We start from the raw sequence: 25,696 nt of genomic DNA, 5'->3' as shown, positions 1-25,696 counted from the left end.
GTAAACCACTGACTGACTGCACCTGTCATTTGGATGTGCTTAGGGCATATATTTACAGTTCCTGTATTAGTCTCATCCCTTCAAGTAGACTGCAGGCTCTTTCTGGCCAAGAATTACTTGTACACATGGTGAAGTTTTCTCTGTGCCTAGCACAAGGTTGGGCAAAGTGGAAACACAGTACTTATCACATAAAGATTTGTTCCTTAAGATGATGACCTCAATGAGTAACTTGTAAAGCACCTGTTACATGCAGCAATCTTAGCATAAAAATATGAACAACTCACTGGGGCTTTGTGGTTCCTTGGTTCCCGGGCATAGGACAGCTCATAGATTTCATCTTCAGTGTAGTAGAGATCTAAGGACAACTGCAGATGAAAGCAGAACAGGGTTAACTGCTAGGATGTTGTTTGCCTTTCCCAGGGTTGATGGGTTTCTTTCTTGGTACCTCCTCCTCCTGTTTATTTACTCTTCTAGGCTCTTTGTTTTTAAAATTCACAAAGCTTAGAGGGCGTAACACTTGGTACTGCAATAAGGCAAACATTGGCTCCTTCTTATTAAAATGTTTTAAATTTTGGAGAAGTTTCAAGATGTCCTCTTTTAAGATCTGATTTAATATTAAGCCTGTATCTAGAGCTTAGGCAAAAGGCCCTATGTGGTCAGATGGTCCACACCTCACTTGTTCTCTACAACAATCCAGTTTAAATGACAACAGGTATTATAAAATGATATTAAGACTTAATCAATTTCATATAACTAATCTTGTTTGTAACCTAGAGTCTACGGATGGCTTCAAGAGGTCCAGAACTCGTGTCTGTTTTTCTGGGAAGTTCATGGTTTTCATCACATGATTTGTGATCCAAGAAAGTTAAGATTTGGTACATCTTTTTAACAGACAATGTCTAAGGCCAAGGCCTGCCAGAGTCATCTGGCCACTTAGCAAAAGGGCTAACATTAGACCCCAGCTGGCTGTGAATCCTGGGGCTCTATCAGAATCATGATGTGAGGGAGGAAGAGGCTGTAACAGTTACTCCATTCTACAAAAATACAGATAAAAAGTTGTATAATTTTGGAACTGAGAAGTTATAAGTTATCCCAGAGAGTAATCTCTGATTTACAGAGGAGAAAACAGATTTAGAGTTACATGCCCACAGTCACACAGTGGTGAGCTACAGAATCATGGTTCTGGAAGGGAGTTTATCTGACCACGCAAGTAGGCTCCTGCACCACCACATGTGTTCACCTATTCTTGACTCGAATGCCTCCATTTTGTTTGCTTTTTTTACTCACTGCCTTACCCTTTTGTAACTGAGAATACACTATCTCTCTTACGAAGCTTTGTATCCTAATTTGTTATCAGCTTCCTTCCTCCCAGAAAGTTGAGGAATGCTTTTGTAGCTGGGGGCAAGAAACAATTCTAGGATTCTGGAGGGCATACTGCTCAGGAGCATAACCTCTGGAGTCCTACCACCTGGGTGTGAACCCAGGTTCTGCTGCTTACTCACGTGTGGTCCTCTGACACGTCATATCCTTATGCCTCAGTATCCATGTCCAAACAACAGAGATGATGGTAGTACCTACTCCATTGTGTTTCATGAGAATGAACTGAGCTAATACTTGGTAAGGTGCAGAGAGTGGTGTGTGGCATACAGACAGCCCTCAGTAATTGCCTCCCGTGTGAGCCTCACCGTCAGCAGGTGCACCAAGTCCTTGTTGGCTTCCAAGGGTGGGGCCACCTCTTGCAGCTGGACCAGTTCGTTGATATGATTATAAAGAGCCAGCAGCTTGTGGACGTTCACCTTCCCATCCTCCAGGTAATCGGGCATGGCCTCGTACAGGGAGATGAGGTCCTTGAGGTGCACCCCCAGGATGGGGATCTTGAACTGGGTGCACTCCCCATAGGCTCGCCGGTAGTTGTCATAGTTTCTACAGGAGGACAGGAGCTCGGTCATCTCCCCCAGAACCTACAAAACAGAAGAGACCCATTCACAGGTGCCCACCAGGCAGGGTGTACTGTCCGCAGAGGCCACCTTGTTTCCTCTCAGCCTCTCCCACTATTTCACCCCATCCCTAATTTGTCAGGCAGGAGGTGATGCGCTAAAAGCTACAGACTGTGACTCCCAGATTAAAAAACGTCTAGCTGATTTCAAATGTCAGAGTGTATTTACACACACAAAGTATGCTTTACTTGATTGTACTATATAACTGGGAAATTTTAAGTGAGGTCTTATTTTTATACTGAAATTTAAACATAAAAATAAAAACCTGAGATAAAAATGAAAACGGTCCAAGAATATACAGCAGAGAGTAAGTGTCCCCCTGACCTCTGTCCCCACGCCATGCAGTTCCCCTCCCTAGTATCCTCTGAATGCTTCCAGAGACGTGTGGAATGTGATGTTGGAAGTGCTGACCGTCGCAGGCATGGGGAACAGCTGGGAGCTTCAGTGGTCTATTGCGCGTTTGTCTGACTTACGCTGCCCTCTGTGGGCCTTCTCTCAGCGGTTCTCAGAACAGGCCTACGTCAAGGAAGCAGGTGACGTTCCACTCACAGACTGAAATCCTGAACCAGAGACTGAACCAATAGACCAATTTCCAGCAGAAGGCATGTGACAAGGTGAGGCTGAGGCCCTGGGGAGCTCTTCATTAGGGCTTCCGGCCCAGGAAAGGGCAGGTCTGTACAGCATAAAAAGGGAGCAGCCACCTCTGGTGTTCTTGTCAAATACGCCTGGTTCAAGGTGGCAGTCTGCAGAACCCCAATCCCCATGCACGATGGCTGGCTTCCTCACAGGCAAAGATGGGAAGTAAAGACCACTAATTATGTTACAGCACAAAATATTTTAAACACTGCTGGTAATTCCTTTAATAAAATTGTGGCCTAAGAAGTACCATTTCTCCTCAGTGAAGAATTTGAGGTTTGAAGTTAGCCTCCCCCATTCACAATGAGCTGGCACGACAGCCTCTTCCTGACCTCTGAGCCAACAGTGCTCACATGATGAGAGACTAGCAGCAAAAATGAGATAGTTTTGTTCTCCTTAGAAGGTGAAATAAACTACTAGGGGATGAGGGGATACTTGATTTAAGTCTGGCTGCAGACCACCCTGAGGGTCAAGCAGCTACAGACAAGAAAGCACTGCTGTGGAGGGACCCAAGGCTAAGAGGAGCAAGGTGTATCTTGTAAGTGAAACAGCACAAGAGCAGATTAATCTCCATGACTGTCTCCCTCTGTGACTTCTGAGACATGAAGAACCTTTTCAGTGGTTCCACCAAGTTCTGGCAGAACTAGTAGGGAATTGGGAGGTGGGGGTGGGGTGAGAGCAGGGATGATGAATCTGAGACTCCCCAGAAGGAGGCTGAAGACCCGGGAAAAACGGGGCAATGAGACACAGGCATGTCTCCCTAAGAAGAGTCTCTGTCCATGCAATTTGGGAGGCCTGGGGTTGAGGTTAGTAAGGGGGTCCTCTCCCACAAGATGGAAATGCTCAAAAGAGCAGTTAATCTGGTCCACACCAGAGCTGCGTTCTTGTCTCCAGTGTGTCTTAGTGGCTTGTATTCATCACAACAGCCCTATGCTATAAAGAGCTAACGTCTATTCTGTAACATCTAAAGAATGTAGAAAAGTGCATAGGACATTTAAGAAAAATACTCAACAAAACACTATCTATTACAAAGTGGCACCTGAAAAGGTCATTTTCAACTATCCAGAATGTCATTCTCCATGGGATTTGAATAGGTAGGTTTCAAATGTGTTGCTCGCTGTACACATCTCACATGCAAACTGAACTACAGTCAACTGAAGCACTATTTAGGAAAACATTTTGGAACAAGTTGCTGGAGGAAGAGAGTCAGTATTAAAGACGGTGACTCCGAATATTCACAGGCGTGGAGAGAGACACACATTCTTTCAACTGATCAGTTGGAACGTGTAGTAACGCTGAGCCCAGACTGAATCACAGTGACTCTCAGACCTGGGTCATTCCCATCCTATGGGTTTTCTTGGGGTTTGCCTCCTTGGCAGTTTGCCTAATTGACAAAGGGTGATGTGCTCCGGAAAGGCTCTCTGGGTTGCCTCTTAAGGGGGAAATGTTGATGCTCGTCCCGGGAATGGTACTAAGGGGCCCCGGAGAAGCCAGTAGCACTGACCTTATTGATTTCATGTGGGACGTGCGAACTTGTCTCCTTGAGCCTGGAGATTGAGCTGTGACACAGCCCACCTATCACAGCCATCAATGTATTGAAGTTCTGTAGCTGGTGGAGCTTCTGTGACACAAAAGAGATGAGAGTAGTCAATATACATATCAGTTACATGCCTCTCAATTCTGCAAGTCTTCCTAATACCAAAGCCTAGCAATGAGGTGTTGCAGTTGTCGGATCACTTTCCCCCTTAGGCTTAATTTCAGACCAAAGGTCCCAAATTTAGCACAGTGTCACATCTTCCTTTGTTGCACTGGATCTGCGGACCATCCTCTACATCAGTGGTTTCTAAGAACTGCCCAAAGTACTTGTTTAACCCAAAGATTTCTGGATCCAAGCACAGCTATTTGGATTCCTGGGATCTACGGCTGACCTTAGGGATAAACATTTAGGTAATATCAGAGTAGGTGGGCCATGTACTGACTTTGAGAAGCACTGGTCTTGACCACCTAGAGCTAATATTTTATATCCTTGATCCTAAATAACCAGACTTGTATTTTTAAGGACAAAGACTGTATTTTCTGTGCAATGTCAGTGTCTATGCAAGACAGTAACTGGGAAAGGAGGTAGAATCTCGGGAATTTCAATTATGTGTTCGTACTACCTTGTTTTCCTCTTATCAAATGCTTAAACTCTGCCTTCAGACATTAAACGCAGCCATTCGACACGATATGGGCTCAAAGACCTAAGAACTGAGGTGGTCCAGCTCCAGGAAATCCTGGAAAATTTCCCTTTGCTGTGTGGGCCAGACTGGGGGCAACAATACAGGCTGGTAAGCATCTTCTGAAATCAGATGTTAAAAGATCTAAACAGATCTAAAACTGTATCCTGATCCCTGAGATAGTATGTATGGTCCTCACCATACTGCCCTTATGTGGGAAAGAGACAATTATCATATCTAAATCTGGGAACAGTTCAAGGCACATAAACTCCACCATGCTTTAGGAGAGGAAAGCAGCCCTAATTGATAGACTAGGTTGGAGGAAAGAGGGGATACTTTAGCTCATTGCCCAAGCCAAAATTCTTAACTCTAATCACTCACCTGAGCCACCTGGATGAACTTGATGAAGACTTCTGCCCGGAGCTGTGGGGTGGGGCGGCTGAGAACCATCAGCTGTACCCACTGGGAGATGCCGTTACACAGGGCAATGGACCGCTCCATGGTGGGGTTCTCCTTCACGCAACTGTTCACAAGGTAATTCTGATAATCGGAGAACTGGGGAAAAAGAAATCTATCAGGACTGCCTCTGGTATTCTGGGAGATCCGAGGGGCACATCACCTCTGCTCAGTTGATTCTACGGGACAGGGGAGCTCTCGTCTTCTCCTTGCATGTCTTCCACTTGGCTGATGAGAATGGTGGGAAGGAAATGTTTCTTACTCTACCCACAGCATGGCCTCTCTCCATCAAAAGTCATCAGGCATAAGTGGATGTGTACACACACTAGTTAACCCAAATACTGTATTTAAGTAGCTACTGATTGTGTCCCTTCTAAATTCTAAAGAATATAGAACAGAAATCTCAGTATAGACAGTCCCTGCCTAGAATGGTTTGATTTAGGATTTTTTTTTTTTTTTTATTGTACAATGTTGCAAAAGCCATATGCATTCGCAAGAAACCATACTTTGAATTTTGAATCTGGACCTTTTCCCAGACTAGCCATATGCAGTACAAAACTTGTGATGCTGGGCAGCGAGCTGCAGCTCCCAGGCAGCCGTGTGATCAGGAGGGTAAACAACTGATCTGCTTACAACCATCTGTACTCATAACCAGTGTTTTCTACTTTCAGTATTCAATAAACTACAGCAGATATTCAACATTTTATTACAAATAGGCTTTGCATCAGATTTTGCCCAAGTGTAGGCTAATGTAAGTGTTCCAAGTACATTTAAGGTAGGCTAGGCCGAGCTATGATGCTGACAGCTTAGATGTATTACATGCATTTCGAGGTAACGATATTTTCAACTTGAGTAAGATCTGTACTAGTTCCAACTCTGTTGCTGAAATTAAGGGGACGAGCAGATAATCCTCTCACAAAAATCTTTTTCTCTCTCCCCTGCACCCCCAACTGTTTCTTAACTTAAAAATGGGATAATAGGGGTGCCTGGTGGCTCAGTTGGTTGAGCGTCTGACTTCGGCTCAGGTCATGATCTCACAGTTTGTGAGTGTGAGCCCTGCATTACACTCTCTGCTGTCAGCACAGAGCCTGCTTCGGATCCTCTCCCTCTCTCTCTGCCCCTTCCCTGCTCATGCTCTCATTCCCTCTCAAAAATAAACAACCATCTTAAAAAGATGGGAGAATAAAATCTGACCTATCCAGGTCACGGAATTGTTAATGAACACAACAATGTGTGAAAGCTCTTTACCTTTTCAGAGCGCTGCACACGTGAGGTGCTACTGACAGGGTAATTATTAACCTCATGCTGAAACAAACCTGTTTGGATTTCCTTCAACTCACCAGCTCAGGCAGAGGCCACATGAGTGGGGTACATGAAACCTGCTTAGCTATTACAACATAGTGACCACAGTTTTCCAAGTGGACAAAGGTACGGACTATGGCTGATGGTGAACAGCTTATGTGAAACTGGAAATGTGTCAGGAGATCGCTGTCTAAGCAATGATTGCAGCTATCTTGTCCCTATCGCAAACCATCCTCTGTTCAGATAGTATGACCACGAGGGACGAGTCGTCTACTCTGCTCTAGCAGGCCTGTGGAAGCTTTTGGTGCGGTTTCCCAGGGATGTTGAGCTCTCTGCTTCTGAATTCCCCTTTGAAATCAGATGTGACACGGTTTAGCCAGGAGAACATTGGGTGCAAGTGATGGGGCTTTTGAGGGAAAGATATAAGAGCCAGTGAATGATGTGCCGCGTTGCCTTTCCAATGGCACAGAGATGGCAGAAATTCGTGTCAAGATGAAGCCTCCTACTTCTGGGTCCCTGAGTGACTGGGATCCGCAGAGGCCCTGCTGACCCACGTTAGCCTTCTACTGTCAGTAAAAAATAAACTTGCCTTGTTAAACCACTAAGATTGGGCGGGGTGGGGGTGGGGGGTTGTTACTTCAGTAGACGAACCGTAGTCCTGCCTGACTTGTAAGCAATACACTGATGAGAAAAACTCATAACCTAAACCAAATACATGCAAATTAGCTGAGCCCCATTTTGCTGTGCTGTGATTGCTGATGGGTGGAAAAATAAGAGCAGACCAAAAGTACTCAAGATGGACACATAAGTTGGGGCACCCAGATGGCTCAGTCAGTTAAGCGTCTGACTCTCGGTTTTGGCTCAGGTCATGATATCAGGGTTTGTGAGTTTGAGTCCCGCGCAGTGCTCTGCACTGAGAGCTGTGGGGCCTGCGTAGGATTCTCTCTCTCTCTCTGCCCTTCCCCCATGGGCTCCCCCTCCCCCTTTCTAAATCAATCAATCAATCCATGAAAGAACAAAAGAGGGACACATAAGCAATCTTACTGGTTCTGAGACAAAGTTCCCATGACTCATTCCAGTGAATACATTCATATACCCTTTTCTCTATAACACTGAATCCACTTGTTTTTAAATATAAGTAGTACTGTCATAAGTACTATAATAAGCAGGAAATAGCAAATGACACTCAGTTCATAGCAGAGAGAAATTTCCCTCCACCTCTATGTTGGAGGGACACTACTGTTTGGGAAAACTGCTTAGAACTGTGTAGGTAAAACAAAATCCCCCAAGTCCTCTTCTGTGAAGGCATCATGCCACCCCGAAGAAATAAAAATTTAAACTGATGTTTTCATTTGCAAATAGAACGTGGTCCCAACTCGGGCAGAGCACTAGATCAGAGTCCTAGTTCAACAGCAGTTTCTTCCGCCTCTGCCGGTCTGAGCACTGGCATCGTGCAGACATCCCAGAGAACTGCTGGAGCCACCGCGCCAGCTGGGGCCTGGCACAGCTCAGATTCCCCGTGTGATAAATGGCTCTTTTCAGTGTCCCTCCCTGTGACATGGGAGGCACTGCCAAATAGAAACTCCCCGGGAGGAGCTTCCCAGTCAGGGCCTGTGGTTCTGTGGGGGTGGGGGGCGGGGGTTGGTTTGCCAGTGAATCAGTGCTTGGAGGCTTGTCTCCACATGGGAGTTGGGGGGCTGGCTGAATGGCCGCTCAGCTGTGTGTAAACGGGACGATGTCAACAGCATGGGGGAAAAGATGAAATAACTCTGTAACTTGGTTTATAGTTCTCCTTCCAGACACAAGCAGGCTCAATAAGTTGGCGCTGAGTGACAAAGAGTCATGTGGCCTGGTCTGACTAACAGGCCGAGTGACCTTGTTTAGGCCACTTTCTGAGCAGGCCGTCCCCTCATCTGGGGAACACAGGTCATTCTAAGAAATGCATCCGGCAACTAGGTAGTCTGTATTTTTAGAGCAAAGTTGAAGACTGTCTTTTGGCAGGGGTGGACGCCGAGTGGACGACAGGTGTCCTTTCTCAGGAAAGCATACTGGCCAACGAGGGTCTGTTGGCATCTGACATGCCGACAAGTTCTCTTGTACAGAGCCAGCATTCTTTGGTATCACATAGGGAGTTTTAAGGAGCAAGGTTTGGGTCAGCATGGTTTATCTCTAGAATCATGGGTGACTGCTGGGCCCTGTCAGCACTCTGTCAAGAACTCGGCTATATTCTGGGCTAGAAAATTAGTATATACTTTATTTCAGGATTTCCCAGAGCTATTCAAAGCCTATCCTAGAATCAAACTCTGTAAGGACATATCCTCATTTTTTTTTTTTGAAGGAAAATTTAAAGTGGTATCCACTTATTATCCCACAAATAGTTGCACGGATTTTTTTTTGTATGGATATACAAGCTTTACAGCATACACAATTATCTTATATAATGTCCCACTGCTGTAAGTATAGTTCAAATAAACATATTTCCATGCAAAAAAATAAAAAAATAAAAAAATAAAAAAAATAAAAATCTGGAAGCCTAATGGTTATCAAGGGTAAGGTGTGTGTGTGTGTGCGCGCGCGTGTGCGTGTGTATACTTGTCTGTATGCATGTAGGGTGTCACCTGTGCCCACAGAACTGTCACCTGAGTGAGTGGTGGGATGGCATGGAGGACAGGAGTTGAGGAACACGGCGGAGAAACAAAGAAATTTCTAGTGTACTCGTTTTCCAGACTACAAAGTCTGATGGGAAAGCCTGAGCTTTGGAGGGGTGGAGGGACTCCAGGGTTAGATGGCAGATGAGCTGCTGAATTGCTCTGCTTATTTTCTGAAATAGCACAGGGAAGTTTTCCTCCTGCCCCTTGGGTACATACGGATATCCTCCGGAAGGACTTGAACTCAAGGTACGTGAGGTGCTCGGATAACTCTTCTGGTTCCAGGTGGTCAAAGAGCAGGGAGACTTTACGCTTCTTGCTGGTGTTTGATTTTATCCTTTGAGTCAGTTTCCTGGACCAGTCACGGGCATTGCTTTTGGGGGCAAACATGAAAGGGAGAAGATGGGGAAAAAGAGTAAGTCAGAATTATTTTTTAATTCGAGTAAATCTACAAGAATATACAAAGCACCGTTAGCGAACGGTCTTCGACCAAAACAAAGCATTAATACTTTTCTCAAATCAACTTTTTTTTCTAGGGCATCAACAAGGAAAGCCTTGCTTGTTTTCAACAAACCTTCTGAACATGTCAAGGGGAACTGGGTAGAATGTGTCTACTTTAAGGCCGTGGGAAAGACAGTCTCGGGCATTGGTCACAGTTTCCTGGCCTTTCATCCTTGCTTTCCTTTGTGCCCTGGCATGTCTGCTGTCTCCATGCCCTCCATGTATCCCTTCGTTCTCCTGACGGTGATGGGGACTCTCTCTTTGGGTTGGAGATCTCAGCTTTGGTGCCAGGAGAGCGCAGAGAACCACAGAGATGAGAAGCTGTGCTTCAGGGAATCGTGCACGAATGTGTGGTCACTCTGAGCAGACTTGTGGCATTTCCCTCAGATATTCCCAGCCACTGCAATGACCAAGGAAGCCTACCTAACCCTAGAGTGCCCCCCCAATCCCTACATTTTCTTGTAATTCTTATAATTTCTTATAATCGATCGGTGTGTTTCAATTTCCCTAATTTAGCAGAAGGAAGCAGCCATATTTTGAGAGGCAGCAGGGTGAACATCTGTGTTTCCCAAACTGGTATTTAGGAGCACCCTGTCTCTTGACAAAGGGTTCTGTGCTCAAATGAGTCTGGGAAATGCTACAGATTCTGTAGCCCCGTTGGCTAATGAACACGTTACAGGGTGAGATGTGCTGCAAAAGGGAAGCTTCACTCACTACCTCTCAAGCAGATCTAGTCAGGCACTATCCTACTGACTACTTCCCAAAGAACTTACTGTGGGAAATCCTGGTAGAAAAAAGCCAGCTAGGTACATACTGGGATGAAGACACTGGGGTGTGAGAACTGCCCTGTGCCCCAGGTTCTATAACTTTAAAAAGAGAACACTGTTACTTTGAAATTTTATTTTATATTAAAAAATTTTGTTTTTAAGTTTTTTAAAAATTTATTTATTTTTGAGAGAGAGAGTGTGTGAGTGGGGCAGGGGCAGAGAGGGAGACAGAGGGTCTGAAGCAGTCTCTGCACTGACAGCACAGAGCCCAGCGTGGGGTTCGAACCCAGGAACTGTGAGATCATGACCTGAGCCGAAGTCTGACACTTAACCGACTGAGCCACCAAGGCACCACTCTTTGAAATTTTATCTTTCAAGTTGTAAATTCTAAGCAGAGAAGTACAGAGAATCCAAACTGGCATACAGAAAAATATTTGGGGCTGTGAAATGTGATTCTGAAGTCATTTCTGTGTGGCTATGGGATAGCACATTGCCAGGGCTGTCACAGTCCTGCTTCGGCTCTGCCACTAACTGTGTGACCCCAAATGACCTTGCCAAGCCTCCATTTCCTGGGGTGTTGGATGAAATGATCTCCAGAATATGCTTCAATCCTAGAAGTCTATATTCCAGGGATGTGTATTATTCCAAAACAAAGTGGCCATACTGAGAAAACCTTAGCAAGCAGTGTGTGTGTGCATGGTCCTCTCCCTGACTTAGGAAAGGCTCTCCTGCTTCCAGAGTGGGGCAGTCTCATAGATAGGAAATCCAAGGTATGATCTGAAATATTCCTGTGAGCCTTCCCATCTCTGCAAGTCTAAGCGTCTGTCGTGGACACCCGTACAGGTTAGAAACCCTCAATGCATTTTTGCACCGCCCCTTCCTCACTGACAAGGGCCCACACCTGAGGCATGTGCTGCTGAGGAAGCTTAGGCAGGTGCTTTCAGTTTCTCAGGACCTGGGTGCATTTTAGTCAGTACCTTGCTACCTGATTTCTTTTCCACTGGGACTTTTTTTTTCTTCTGCTCTTGGATATTAGTCACTTATATAGCTTTATCTGCTTTCCTATTAAATGTCAGTCTTTTCACTTTTCAGCCGATCAGATGCAATCTGAGCCTGTGTGAGGGGCTTCTCCGAGTGGGCCAAGAGCAGCTGTCAGAGGCAGCACAGAAGGGGGGGTGGTTTGGAAAGGCGAGCCCGAACCCGGACACTCACATCTGGGTCGTGTCAATCAGACGGCGGTGTAGCTCCTCCCCGTTGGCCTTCACCAGTTCCTGGAACTCCTCCATGGTGTGTGTCAAGCTGGCATCCATTTTAAACATGATCCAGAATTCTGTTATCCAGTACCTAAAAGGTGGGAGTTAAAAAAAAAAAAAAAAAAAAAACAATCCAAAACTGCAGCCGAGGACTCGTGCTTTGGTGGGTTCTTCCCCATGAAGAGGAATGAGGAAGACACAGAGGCTGGCCTGTCCTTCTACATGCCTGGGAACACAGAATATATATTCTATATACAGAATATGAGGGGGTGGGGGATGGGAAGAAAACCACCTGCTGGCAGTCCTCTGCCCCTGCACACCGGCATGCTGTGATAGGAGGGGCGAATCATAACAGAAAAAGCCATGACAAAGATTTAGGCACAAGCATGTGTATCACAGATAATTAGAAGGAGCACAGCTACAGACAGACCAAATGTCCAAAGACAGGGTAGTGCACATGTAAGTTACACTCTATCAGATCTCACAATATTATATGGCCATTAAAAATACTGTCTACAAAAAGTTTTTAATGACGGAAGAAGATTCCTATGATATGAAGTCAAGTGAAAAATATAGGACACAAAATTCTATATGTATTTTGATCTCAGCTATGTTAAAAAAAAATCTGCTTAGAAAAAGGACAGAGGAAATATCCCAAAATGTGGGGTGGGATATGAATAACTATTACTAAAGTTACCCTCTCTTCTGTATTTTCAAAATGCTCTAATATGACCTGTGTTACTTTTATAATTAGAAATAAAAATGAAAAAGAGAAGAGATCCTTCCTTATCTCTGTATCTCTCCCTACTGCCATTTGATATCAAAATGCTATGAGACTGAAGAAAAGGCTGGTATGAAATAGTAAAGCTCAGCCATGCTAGAAAAACACTGCTCCAATAAGGGATCTCCAGCACGCAGCACTGCCCTTTCCAGTCTCCCAGAGGTGATGTATGGACAGGACAGGATAGGTGGGGAGCACAAGGAAAAAACTAACACCCCTTGCTTCAGTCTTTCATTTCCGCCCGCTCCACAAGTCCGAACTGCACCCACAAACATTACCTTACAAAATAGCAGATCTTCAGGCAAAGCCCTGGCGAATTCTTTGCCAAGGCATCCTTATAGGTAGGGCTGTGGTTAAGGGAAATAAAAGCCTCTGTTACAGAAACCAAACAACTTCTTATCTGTGGAAGTATTTGCTAAAACTACCCCCACTCCCAGATGTTTTCTTCTCTTTCTGGCCATAGGATAAAAACCAACTTGATGTGTGCAGCTGTCTGCATATTATCACCTTGGAAGGGTGACAGTGGTGACCTTCCATGTAGCCCACACTGAAATGGCTTGTGGAAAGGAGGAGAAGTCCTTTGCAGAAGGAGAAGTGGGAAGCCAACAGCGTGGAAAGGTCCCAGCACAAGTGGCCTCTATGAAGTGAAGGGGCAAAAGGCCTCCTGCCCATGCCCAAGAGATGAGGACTCCCACTGAAACAACTTAAAAAGAGGATCCCCTCTCTTTTAAAGTGATTCCAGTAATGGATAAACAATTTGTGCTCTAAGTTAGAAGGGGAATGAATATTCAGATATATTGTCATGATAATTAAAAGCAGTAATGTGAAAAATGGTAACATATGCGCCTAAGGGGCTCAGTAGATGGACCTCGTAAGTTGTGATGGCAAGTCAGACAAAGCCATGTGAACAATCCAAAATACAATCATTGATCACGTTTAAGGATCCATGGCATTCGGAATATTCCATGAGAAGGGTGCCATCCTAAGAATATCAAAGAATAGTAAGATCCCATTAAGTTTGCAGGTCTTTAGAAATACATGGGAAGAATATTTCTTTTATGAGCCAAAGAAATGCAAAATCCAATCCAATGGTGAACCTAGGTGGATCTACCATGTTTGGTCGACAGACTGAGGAATCAGGCTGGTATGTGCACTGTGCGCCCCCGCAAGGCGATGCCTTCTTTCCCTGTTAAAAACTGTGCCACCGTAACTGCAATACAGGGTTCGGTAATTCCCAGGCCCTACTGGGAGTGCAGTAGGAGTAGTCCAGTGAGGAGGCCAGTGAGTAAGATGGCAGAGATCTCAATGGGACACAGTGGTCTTCCTTCAGTGGGAATGTGCATCCTAAACCTCTGAAAAATTCACACGTAAATACAGAAAAGGGAAAGTCCACATCTTAGGATTAGTGTTTTTTGATTAGGAAGGAATCTGAGCATTTGGGGATTTTGTCTCCCTATAATATTTTAGAGCATATTAGAACGATAGTCTTGAAACTTTGATTTGGAATATATAATTAAGTGCTTTAGACTTGTGCTTTTAAACTGAAATCTTACTAAGTTTAATCATAGTTTTGGAACTTCTAAAATAATGGTAACTGTTTATAACTTCAATGTACTATTATAAAAACCATTTAGAATTCAGGAAGGCATCTTAAGTATTTAAAAATAATCCAAAATTTAAAATTCATAATTGTAGTTTAAAACCATTGGAAGTACTTAATTACCATTATTCAAATTAACCAAACATTTTTCAAGGTCCCTTAAAAATGCTTGGTGAAACATGTTAGGCTTATAGAAAGAATAATATTTGCAAGCTAAACCTGAATCCCTAAAGAAGAGCTATGGTTGTAAAATTTGTACTTTTAACAAAATGACTTGAATTTAAAAACTAAATTTTAATAGATTCACTGCCTATAAAATCTGTCTTCAGAAGCACCAAAACAAAAACAAAACACAAAAACCCACATGCATAACAACATGGACAATAAAAATAAAAACCCCAGGAAACCAGCAAACTGCATGCAATAAAAGGCTTTGATGACTGCCTTTCTTTGGGCATAAAAGTTAAGAGTGAACCAGAATGACTTTACATTTCTTATGCTGCACTGCTGAGGAAATGTCTGCCTTCAGTGCCAAGAGATTCAAGCACAAGGCACATTCCAGATCAATAGGTCTCAGGTTCTATACTTCTATTACTTGATGTACTTCTCGAAATTTTTGTCTTCCTTTCTAATGGGGAAGGCAGAGAAAACATACTTCTCCTTTAAAACAACCAAGTAGATCTATAAATCAACATGGTGCCCTTTACTATGGACTTTTCTTCCTCCCAGTCACTCCCTGTCCTTCCCTCCCTTTGACCATCCATCCCTGTGGATGAGGGCCGAGGGCGGGGCAGAACCTGTGTGAACCGGTCAGTGTGCATGCGGGTGCTCCGCATGCAGAGGGCAGGCAGGCAGGGCCCCCATCTTAAGGGCAGAACCTCCCCGCTCATCAGAGCCCCTAAACCATAGCGAAGGCAGCCCTGAAGTGAGGCAGAGCACCCGCTTTCTCCCTTTGGGAGAGAAGGGGAACACCCAGTATATGCAGGCCAGTAAAAGAGGCTCAGGGGTCTGTCTGCCTTGCAAGGCTTAAGGTCATTGTTTGCTGGAAGCTTCAGGCTCCACGCATTTTCCTTCTCTTCACAGCTGGTACCAGGACTATGAAGTACAGTACAGTTCTGACTGTACTTTTCAGGCATTTGAGCCATTCAAAGCATGTTTCAAAATCCCAATCTTTTTTTTTTTTTTTTTAACAGTGAAAAATCAGGAAACAACAGGAAACCCTTAGCTTATTTAACTAATAATTCTATTACTCCCAGGTCAGAAAACAGAGACAGACACATGAAGAGAAAATCATTCTGCCTCCAGTGTTTAACCTGGGTTTCAATTGTAGGCAGTCTTATTTCATATTCCCTTCTTAGAATCTCTTCCACCACCCCAGACCTGAGCAAAGCTTGAGTTTTTCACCTAAAAGTCCCAATATAGAAAGAGTATCCAATGTTTTTCATGAATGGTAAGGCAACATTTGTTGTGTCCAATCATGAGATGGTCCCTGAGCTAAGTTCTAGAGAAACAAAGATAAATAAGCTTTGGTTCCTGATGTCGATGGACACACAGATTAGTAGAGGAGACATGTAAGTGGATAAGTTACAGCATATATATTTTTAATATATGTTAAAAATTTATATATTTTTCTTAAGTTGACTTGTAATCAAATTAATTTTTAGTACCTTTGCAACTTCCTATATTACTAACACAAATCAAACAGCAGCTAGACGCAAAGTTTCAGCAATCGACTTGAAACAGTCATCTATAAAGATCAGAGCACATATGTATCACACTGGCAAAACTCAGAAGTCTTGGTAGGTCAATTTACTTAGCTAACAGAATAGAAATACCTCACACTTTTTGCAGTCACGGATGGAAAGCATTTCAAGGCAGGTTATATCCGGACCAGAGAGGTGAGACACAATGACTTTAGCAATACAAAACTAAAGTCACAGGAATTAGATTTTCAAAGCATTATTTAAAAACACTAGATGTATCTTTAAAAGGGAGGGGTGTGTGGAGGCCTGAAAAGGTCAGGAAAGACTTCACAGAAGGATCCTGAAAGAGTCTGCTTGCTAGGCAATGAGGGAGGCAAAGGCATCCCAGGCACAGGTGTACTGAGCAGTTCCAGGTCGGGAAGAAAGGGCTTCTGGGAGAGCTGCAGGGTGGGGCTGAACGGACACCCCGACTCAGACTGTGGAGGCCTTGTCCTGCAGCTGAGGAGTGGGGCGTTACCCGTGCAGCCTACAGGGGCTCTGGAGCAACGGGCTTATGTGACGTGCTTCTCCGGAAAGTAACGTCCAAGGTGGCTTGTGAACTGGCACGTGGGGGAGAACAGCAGTCCCAGAGAGGGGCCTAGGAGAGAAGATGGAGGCCCACATGAAGCCCTGAGTGGCGGGGGGGGCGGGGCAGGGGGAGAGAAGAAAACAGCTAAGAGTCATTTCTGAAGGAGAAGCCCTGGGACTGAGTAGTGGACTCTGTAGGAGGTGAAAGGCAGGGAGGAGTCAAGTGTGCTTCTGAGGTTTCTGGTTGGGGCGATTGGATGGGCGATGACACCATGCACTGAAACTGAAACTGAAAATGCAGGTGTCAGAGCAGAATTAATGGGCAGTAGTTGGAGATGAAGCTGGTGAGAAAACGAATTAAGGCTTGAGCATATTAAGATCCAAGTGTTGGCAGGACAAATTAGTCCAGATATTTTTTACAAAATGGCTTGGGTTAAAGAAATATAGATTTGAAAGTCCATGGCACCAAAGGATGGAGGTGGAGAGCCTGGTGGGGAATCACCCAGGAAGGAGGTAGAGTGAGAAGTAAACCAGGACACTGTCCCCTTATTTAAGATGTGCTCAGAGAAGGTGCCAGATGGGAAGTCAGAGGAGGGGCGGCTCAGGAAGGAGGAGAGCCAGGGGGCACCGCCTGGGAGCCCTGCGGGAAAGGGTTTGGAGAAGCAGGAGACTGTCCACAAAGCCCGGAGTAAGCAAGGACAGAAAAGAGCCCCTGGCCTTAGCCACCAGGAGGCCACTGGTGCCACCAGGAGGCCACTGGTGACATCAGAGGAAAGTCTGAGCACGGGTGGGGGCCCAGGCTCAGTTAAGGAGTGAGTGGGAGTTGAGAGATTGGAGATAGTGAGTGCAGACTATTTTAAGACATTTGTGCATCAAATTTCTAACCCTAACAATGGAACAGAGGGAAGGCAGGGCTGAGAAGTTTATTTTTAGGTTGGGGAGACTTGAATGCGTTTTAGGCTGAGGGGCAGGTGCCATTGAGGAGGCAGAGGTGAAAGTGGAGGAAAGGGACAGGGGTGAGGGGTCAAACCTTTGGGGGGTGGGAGAGACCAGGGGGAGGGGAGAGGGTTGCCCCCCTTTGGGGGGTGGGACAGCCAGGGGCACAATTGAGTCCCTAGACCAACAAGTGTTTCACTGAGGAGTTTTTAATCACTGATACTGTTTAGAACTGTTGGTACGTGGAGTTAACAAAAAGTCAGAAGACTGTGAGTCAGCTTTATGACGGTTTAAAAATTCTCTGCAGACCAGACACCCACTTACGACCTGCACCTCTTATTACAGAGACCCCTCCCAATGCTCTTCCCTTGGAATGCTGCTGGAAACATCTCCTTTGATCTGAAACGTAAAGATTTATAAGTAGGGTTATAGAAGAGATTCAGTCTCTTCTGGTGGCTTTTACCTTCTGGTGTGCCATGAGATGAAATGGGAGGGGGGTCAGGGGAGGGGTAAAGGATCAGAAGAGCCACCACTCGTGACTCAGTGCCAGGGACCCGGGCTTCAGGTGCTCAACGGTCTCACCCCAACTACAGCCACAGCTTACACTGTGCTCCGCGAGCAGGAGAGGGCAGGCTCCTTCTCCACCCTACTCGCTTTGCACCCCATAAGACAGTTAAAATCCAGCCAGGTTTGCTGGGCTGAGAGCCATCTGTGCCTGAAGCAGAAGCACCAGCAGACTCCAGCTACTGGGGTGTCGTGCAGCTCTTTCCAGAACCTGGGGAAAATTGAGGAATTGGACAGGAAAGCCAGTTTCTCATCTGAGTTATGACTGCACCCCCCCGTCAGTTTGCACAGGATGAACAGGGATTCTTACTAACCTATAGGACACGTATTTTTACTAGCCAGACACGCTGAAGACCACTGTGTTTGCCCATTGCTTTGACTACTTGCCAGAGAAATCAGCATTGCTAACACTGCCCCACCCAACAGAAGTGACACATACGTGTGCGTGTGCACGCGGACACCCAAGACACACAGACAAACCCCATACCTCTCAAAGGACATTTGGACCCATTTACCACTCAGGGTTATTCCAAACCAATCAACATGAAAGCAAATTTCAAATCTCAAGATTTGAAATACTTTTGAATGAATCCCGCTTGGGGACCATCAGCTACTGTGCTAAAGGATATAGGGTGACAACTTTCTGGAGCAGTTCAGCAGAGGAAATGATAATTCGGTGCATGGCCAGCATGACTTGCAACAGTTGGTTACTTCGACACAGGTTTCCATCTGCATCTGAAAGCATAAAGAGCAGCATCTGAGCGAGGCCCCCATGAGAAATGAGTCCCCTGCGGGACACGTGACAACCCTCCGTCACTTGAAGGTGGACGGCCAGAGAGGGGGTGCTCCACACAGTGCTCTTCTCCCGATTTGAGCACTGCACACCCCTCCCTTCTCTGCTTCTTACCCTTCTGCTGCATTCCCCGCTTCCCAAATTGTCCATTTTGATGTTCTTTAACCACCCCACCTGAAAGATGGGAGAATTTTGGGAAAGGGATAAAATTTGCACTGTATCCTTGAGCCTCTGTTGGAAGCAGAAGCAGATACAAGTTTTGTGGGGCCTAAAGTGCATATAATGGGGGGGGGCCTTTCTAGGGTCAGAGTGAAAAAACACAGTCTTAACAGATTACAGTTAAACATACTACTTTTGTAAAATTGACAAGAACACACGATGGCAAGAATACATGACTGTGGCTCTCCCATGGCCTTGGAAGGTATTCACGCCAGTGAGGGGCCCTGAACAAGCTTTCCTAGTTTTAGAGCAATATGCCTCTGGATGAAAATAAAGGAGGAAGACTATGGACAAACATTACATTTGGAGATTTATGGGTGGGTTACAAGTATCCATGATGGTTCACTTCAAAGATCATGGCTAGCTAGGTTTTCCAAGTCTCAGCAGGAACCAAATAACGAGATGCATTCTATACATGGCATTGGGTGTAAATACTCCCCTTGGAGTGGTTTTCAAAATCTTTTCAACAGCTGTGGCCTGAAGTGTTGGTTATTTGCGGCCAGATCTATTCTCTGTCCTTCACCATGGATTGCATAACCCTTGCCAGCCAGCTTCCAGTTGGGTTCAGCCATGGGGAAGCATCAGCAACAGATGGGAGGGGGGAGGACTCAAGATATTTCTCTCTCATCCCCTCTCTGCTTTGGCGCTACTTCCCTGATAGCAGCTATAGGCCTCTTCAATGAATGACCACACTGGCTGGCCACTTCCCCATGACTCCAGCTCTCATTGGATCTAACACTTTTAATCTTCCTTGACCCTGTGGCCCTAGGTGGTGGCGATGGGGGTGGGGGGTAACTTGTGGTTGTTGACAGCCTGGGTGCAGCGTCCCTTAACAGCATCCTCATCTCTGTGAGGAGTTCCTTCGTTTGAGTGCTTTCATTTAAACAAACCACATGAATTCGCTTCTCTGACGGGAACTTGAATGATTCTGGGCACAGTATCAGATGGAAGAACAGACACGACTTGCCCTGCCATTTCATCTCTCTGAGGGCACCAAATGATAAATGAAGGACATTGGGCTCAGGATTCAGAAAGTCCTGGCTCATCCTCAAATGATGACCTGAAGTCACAGTTCACTGAGAAAATATGAGTGAATGGACATGATCACTTACCTTCCCCTCACCAACCCCGCCAATTCGTGCGCATGCTCTTACTCTCACTGCCTGCCCTCCCATTTCCATGAGAGGCCTCGCAGAGGTCATGGTTTCCACCATGCCTGGGGTCTCCTCCGTTCTCTAGGGTGATGATCCTGCCTTCGCCCACTTTCTCTCCTGCATTCTCAACTCTTCTCTCTCTCCTGCCTTACTTACCCATGGCATTTAAACATTACCCCCGCCTTGCCCCAATCTCCTATTTAAAACAAAATGAAACAAAACCTTAAGCTCTCACCACCTCTAAGACTTCTCCGTTTCTCTGTTCCCCTTTGTAGCAGAACCTGTCATCAATTTCTCACCTGCCATTTATTTTCAACCGTCCCATTTTGACTTTTATCTCCGTCCTCCCACTAAATATTTTATTCTCAGGGTCACCAAATCCAATAGTTTCTTTCTCTGGCTTCATGTTAACTTTATGAGTCAAGTTGCATTCAGCCCAACCCAACCTAAGTTGACAACCATCTTTCCCGGAACACTTGCTTCTCTTGGCTTCCACGACATCACACTGTCTCAGTTTCTCTCTCACGCTCGTCTTCTGTCTCCTCTTCCTCTGCTGAGCATTTAAATGTCACCACGCTCTGTGGCTTAATCCTCCCACTTCTTTTCAAAATAATTTAAAAATTTTGAAACTTGTTAAATTTTAAATTGAAAATTTTAACTTTTTAACTTTTTTCTAGGTGAACTCATCTATTCCTATGGCTAAAATCCCACATCTGTTTGCTGATGACTGCCCAACTCTTATCTGTAGCCTGAGTACCAAACTAACATGTCCAACGTCCTCCTTGGCAAAGTTACTCAGACGTCCAATTTCAAACTTAACTAACTCATCCCAACAAAACTCTTGACCTCTCTCTCTCTCTCTACCCCCACCCCCAGCCCATTCCTCCTCCTCCTCCTCCTCTCAGGAAATGACAGCACCAACTACACTCAGTTACCCCAACAGAAAACCTAGGAGTCATCCTTAATTTGTCACTTTCCCTCACACACAATCCATCAGCAAGTATTGAATTCTACTTGCAAAATGTCACCAGTATCACCCAAGAGTGACCTAAAAGACCCCCTGCTTCCCGTCTTGTCCCCCTATAATCCATTCTCCACACACACGCCAGGAGTGAGCCCCTAAAACCCATAAACCAGGTCATGTCCTTCATACACTTTCATGGATTCCATTACACTTGTAACAAAACACAAAATCCTTGCTGTAGCCAGTGAAGTTCCATATGTTCTGCCCCGTTCTACTATCCCCCACTTCATTTCACACCACATCACTCCTCTCCATCCCTCTATTTACACCGCAGACCTTCCAAGATTATTCATGCACCTTATGGCCTTTGCATTTGATATTTCCTGCAATGTGGTCTTTTTTTCTCTTGGCCTATTCATGTCATTCGGGTCTCAGTTTCAACATCACATCCTTGGAGAGGTCTTCCTTGAACCACCTGAGGTGGCCATTCCCCTGCCTGAGATTCTGCACAGCACTTATCATCCATTATTAGAAGTTATCTTTTTGTTTGTTATTTTCTGAGTCTCCACTAGAAATATAAGCTTCATGAGACCTGAGCCCTGTCTGTTTTTCCCATGACCATATTTCCAGGGCCTAGAACAAGGAGGATACATGGCAGGTATTCATTAAATAGTTGTTGAGTCAATGAGTGAACTGTATCAAACAGGAGAACCCTTAACTTTTCATGTTTTTGGATATTCAGTTTGCTTTGTCATGAGCTATTTTGCTGATGAGATGCATAATCTACACACTTGTTTTCTCAAGGTTACAACTTGAGAAACTGGGGCACCTGGGTGGCTCAGTCAGAGCATCCAAATCTTGATTTCAGCTCAGGTAATGATCTCATGGTTTGCGGGATCGAGCCCTGCATTGGACTGATGATGGCACGGAGCCTGTTTGGGATTCTCTCTCTCCCTCTCTCTGCCATTGCCCTGCTCATACTCTCTCCCCATCTCTCCAAAATAAATGAACTTTAAAAAGAAAAAAACAAAACTTGGCAAATCATCTTTATGAAGTATTCAGTTAGGCTGGTTATAGTTCTGTTACTCTTTCATCAATTCTTCTCAACTTAGTGAGGAAGAGTTAATATCATGTTGGGCATTTTCACCACGAGCATCTTGGCCCACAAGTGTTTTTGCCACAAAACTAATAGTCTTTAAGGCCATTTTGTCGTACAAGATTTAAAAAACTAACCAGAGGGCACCTGGGTGGCTCAGTAGGTTAAGCATCTGACTTCGGCTCAGGTCATGATCTCGCAGTTTTCGAGTTTGAGCCCTGCGTTGGGCTCTGTGCTGACAGCTCGGAGCCTGGAGCCTCCTTCAGATTGTGTGTCTCCCTCTCTCTCTGTCCCTCCCCTGCTCGCACTCTGTCTCTCAAAAAATAAACAAACAAACATTGAAAAAATAACTGGTGGACAGTTTGGCCTCATCTCTCCTTCATGCAGCACTTCCATTTTACAGGCTATAAAGCTTAGCCCTCATAATGGTCTATACAGTGGCAGAGTTTTGAACCTAATTTCCAGCCAAACTTGGAATGTCTGCTAGTGGACATGTGACAATATGCCAAGGACAAGCAACAGTGGAGAAGGCTTTCAAAACGCAATACAAATCTCAGCTACAAGTATGCATCCTAGTATTTTGAAATGGATACCTCTCTTAATGAAGGAAGAAATTTTAGCCACAAGACAAATCAAACAAAAGAAAGAAAAAAAAGGATAATACTATGAATGAAAGACTTTGAAGACTATGCTTAGATGTAATACACAAAATAAACTCAGTTATTTGCACAGTATGGCCAACACATAGTTTAAATGTACTCAAACATTTTGTATTTTGCAATAGTGTTTTTAATTTTGTTATTCATTTTTCATGTTTTTAATGAATGTCCCTCTTCTGTTTTTTTTTTGTGATTTTATCTTTTTTGGAAAATTGTGTTTCAGCTGATTGGTTATGCAGTGAAAATGCTTGTGGTAAAAATGCTCACGGCAAATGTGTTTGTACAGCAACTACACGGAACTGGTTAGTTTTCCTCTCTCTGTTTTCTGGCTTAACTTCTGTAATGGTTATCTCTTGCCACAAAAATTCCAGATAACAAACCACCCAACGCTCAGTGACTTCAGAAAGTAATCAATTATTTTTTCTCAAGTGCTATGAATTGGCTGCGGACAGGGGATCGGCACATAGAGGCTGGGCTTTGCTGGGGGCCTCTGTTCTGCAGACCTCCCAGCTGCCCTGGACCAGTGGGCTAGTTGCGGTATGTTCTTTCATGGTGACGGCAGGGCACCAAAGGGCATCTGGAAATACTGAAGGCCTCTTCAGCTTAGGTTTGGAACTGGCATGCTGTCGCTTCTGCCTTATTCTGCTGGCCACAGCAAGTCACATTGCGGGGTCTCCAGTGAAGGAGCAGGGACCTTAAAGTTTCGTGAAAAATATCACTGACACTGAGAAAGTGGAAAATGGGGGTAAGGGGCTAATGCAATCACATCTTACCACAGTTATGAGGGGATAACTTTTCAGTTCAGCATCTGACAATATAGTTTTTATAATGCTCCGTTCCTCACCAGGGTAGTAGTGTCATGTTCCAAATACTAGGGTAAAAAGCAGGGGAACTGAAACATATTTGTAGAGTATGCACTGGAATATCACAGGAGCTACAGACACAGTCACAGGCTTTTTCAGTATAGACACGCTTGCTATGTTCTTTGTGGCTGGCCGGCATCTTTCCGTGCATGCTCACGTATTGGGGGAAGGGGCTTAGAAGTGTCCTGGGTGAGATCAAAACCAAGTGACCTATGGAAGGATTCGAGGAGCTAACTAGGTCTGCCACCGAGAAAATCAAGGAGGGATACCAGGATTGTCTTTACATATCTGGGGTACTATTTGTGGGAGAAGGTTTAGATTTGTTCTGTGTGGCCACAAATGGCAGAACCAGAGAGAATGAACCAGAAGAGGATGAGAAAGAAAGAGGGTTGTGCACCACATGGAGCAGAAGGTTCGAACCAACAGGACTGCGACAACGGAAGCACTCCCATCACAGAGATATTCACGAGGAGGCTGGAGAGGGACACTTGATTACATCATTTTGACTGGCATAGCAGCTATCATCTATTGAAGTCCTACCAATTCCAGGAGCTGTGCTAAGCACCTTCATGATGTTATTTCTAATTCTGAAAATAATTTGGCAATATTGCTCAAAACTTATAGCCGAGGAAATCGTAGTATAGAAAGATGAGGTAATCTGTTCTGGGTCAAAGAGAAAAAGAGTTAGGATCTGGCTCCAGGTCTGTTTGATTCTAGAACTCCAGCTCTTTCCACTACACTCAGCTGCCTGCTGCCCGGCCATTTGTCAGGACAGGGAATTCAAGGGTTAAATGAGGGGGCTGAAGGAGATGAGCTTTAAGATCTCTTCCAGTGCTCAGGGCTGAATCTAAGAGATGCTGCTGGGATACAGGGTTGGAATTAATGCACATTTGGAAGAATAGCTTTTGTACTCCTGGTGATTTCTGAAAAACTCTTGCATGTCTTGGCTGATTGATATTAATCATTAAAGTTGTCCTTCAGTAAGAAGAGGGCTGTACCCAAGATTCAAAACCATATTCACTCTCCACTTTTGCCTTGTAGCCCCTCTTCCAGAGTTCCCTGACGTCCCCCCACTGTGGCTCTGTGGGAGTGAAGGCTGGCAAATGGTAAGGCCAGGAGGGGATGACTCACTTGGCAAAGAGAGGCAGGAATGGGGTGAGGGAGGAAGAACTCTACATCTACATCCAGAACCCCCTTCTTGGTTCTGTTTCACCAGGAGAATTTCTGCATGTTCACTTGCCCTCGTTACCACCACATCTCCCCAACGCTATCTTCGGCCTCCGTGTGACCTCATTAAGGATGTATTCCCTTCCTGACTTCATCTCACAGAACAAGCACCTCTTCCTTTTTGAGAGGAAGCGCCTCCCTTTCAAAGTCAGATTTCTAAGTGGGTGGTCAAGGGGGATTTACCTTCCAGACTGCAAGATTTAATTTTGATATTTTGATATAATTGCTGTAAGCTGATTTAAATATTTCAATGAATAATTTCATTTTGTTTGCATCTTTAGGCTTTTAAAAATGCAGGGTGTCATACTAAAAATTCTAATAAGTAAAATGTGCAATGCATAATAAAATGTGCATATTTTCTCAGTACCATCTGCTCCTCCTAACACTTTAGGGGAGACTTCTTTAAAGGGCTGAAACCTCAGTGGGTACAAAATGTCAATCTTATATAATCTATCACTAGACTTGGGGAGTAACGTACGCTGTTAGGGAGGTATATTAAAGACCCACCCAACCTGTGAAAAAAGAAAAGCCATGTGGCTTCCAGAAAGTCGTGTGTCTATGAACCAAAAAACCCATTTTCCATCATTAGACTCAGTGGCGGCCATGACTACACTATAGGGAATCACAGAATCTCAGGGTGGAGAAGACCTCTGACATCTTCTACCTCAACCTTCTATCTCATGCATTGTTTCTTCCTAAAAGCACCACAGGTAACTTGTTACCTAGTATCTACTTGCACATTTCCAATGGAAGCATATGGCTCCCTAATTATTCCATATAGTGACTTTTCATTC

The 25,696-nt window shown here is 44.8% G+C and overlaps 1 protein-coding gene across 3 annotated transcripts in view; it reads right to left on the bottom strand.

The window, feature by feature from the left end:
- Positions 1-25,696, bottom strand: part of RASGRP1 (RAS guanyl releasing protein 1) — an 83,008-nt gene that overhangs the window by 17,240 nt on the left and 40,072 nt on the right. For all 3 annotated transcript variants that reach the window (XM_042989180.1, XM_042989181.1, XM_042989182.1), the window contains 8 exons: positions 18,557-18,662; positions 12,836-12,898; positions 11,736-11,867; positions 9,475-9,628; positions 5,231-5,404; positions 4,138-4,254; positions 1,686-1,961; positions 285-365 (listed from right to left, as the gene is read on the bottom strand). In XM_042989180.1, the coding sequence (XP_042845114.1) occupies positions 285-365; positions 1,686-1,961; positions 4,138-4,254; positions 5,231-5,404; positions 9,475-9,628; positions 11,736-11,867; positions 12,836-12,898; positions 18,557-18,662 (1,103 nt within the window). The remainder of the gene's footprint in view (positions 1-284; positions 366-1,685; positions 1,962-4,137; positions 4,255-5,230; positions 5,405-9,474; positions 9,629-11,735; positions 11,868-12,835; positions 12,899-18,556; positions 18,663-25,696) is intronic.

This window comes from Panthera tigris, chromosome B3 (assembly GCF_018350195.1).
Source record: "Panthera tigris isolate Pti1 chromosome B3, P.tigris_Pti1_mat1.1, whole genome shotgun sequence".
NCBI classification, from domain to species: domain Eukaryota; kingdom Metazoa; phylum Chordata; class Mammalia; order Carnivora; family Felidae; genus Panthera; species Panthera tigris.
Note: the sequence above shows the minus strand (reverse complement) of the source record. Positions and strands in the feature narration are given on the sequence as shown.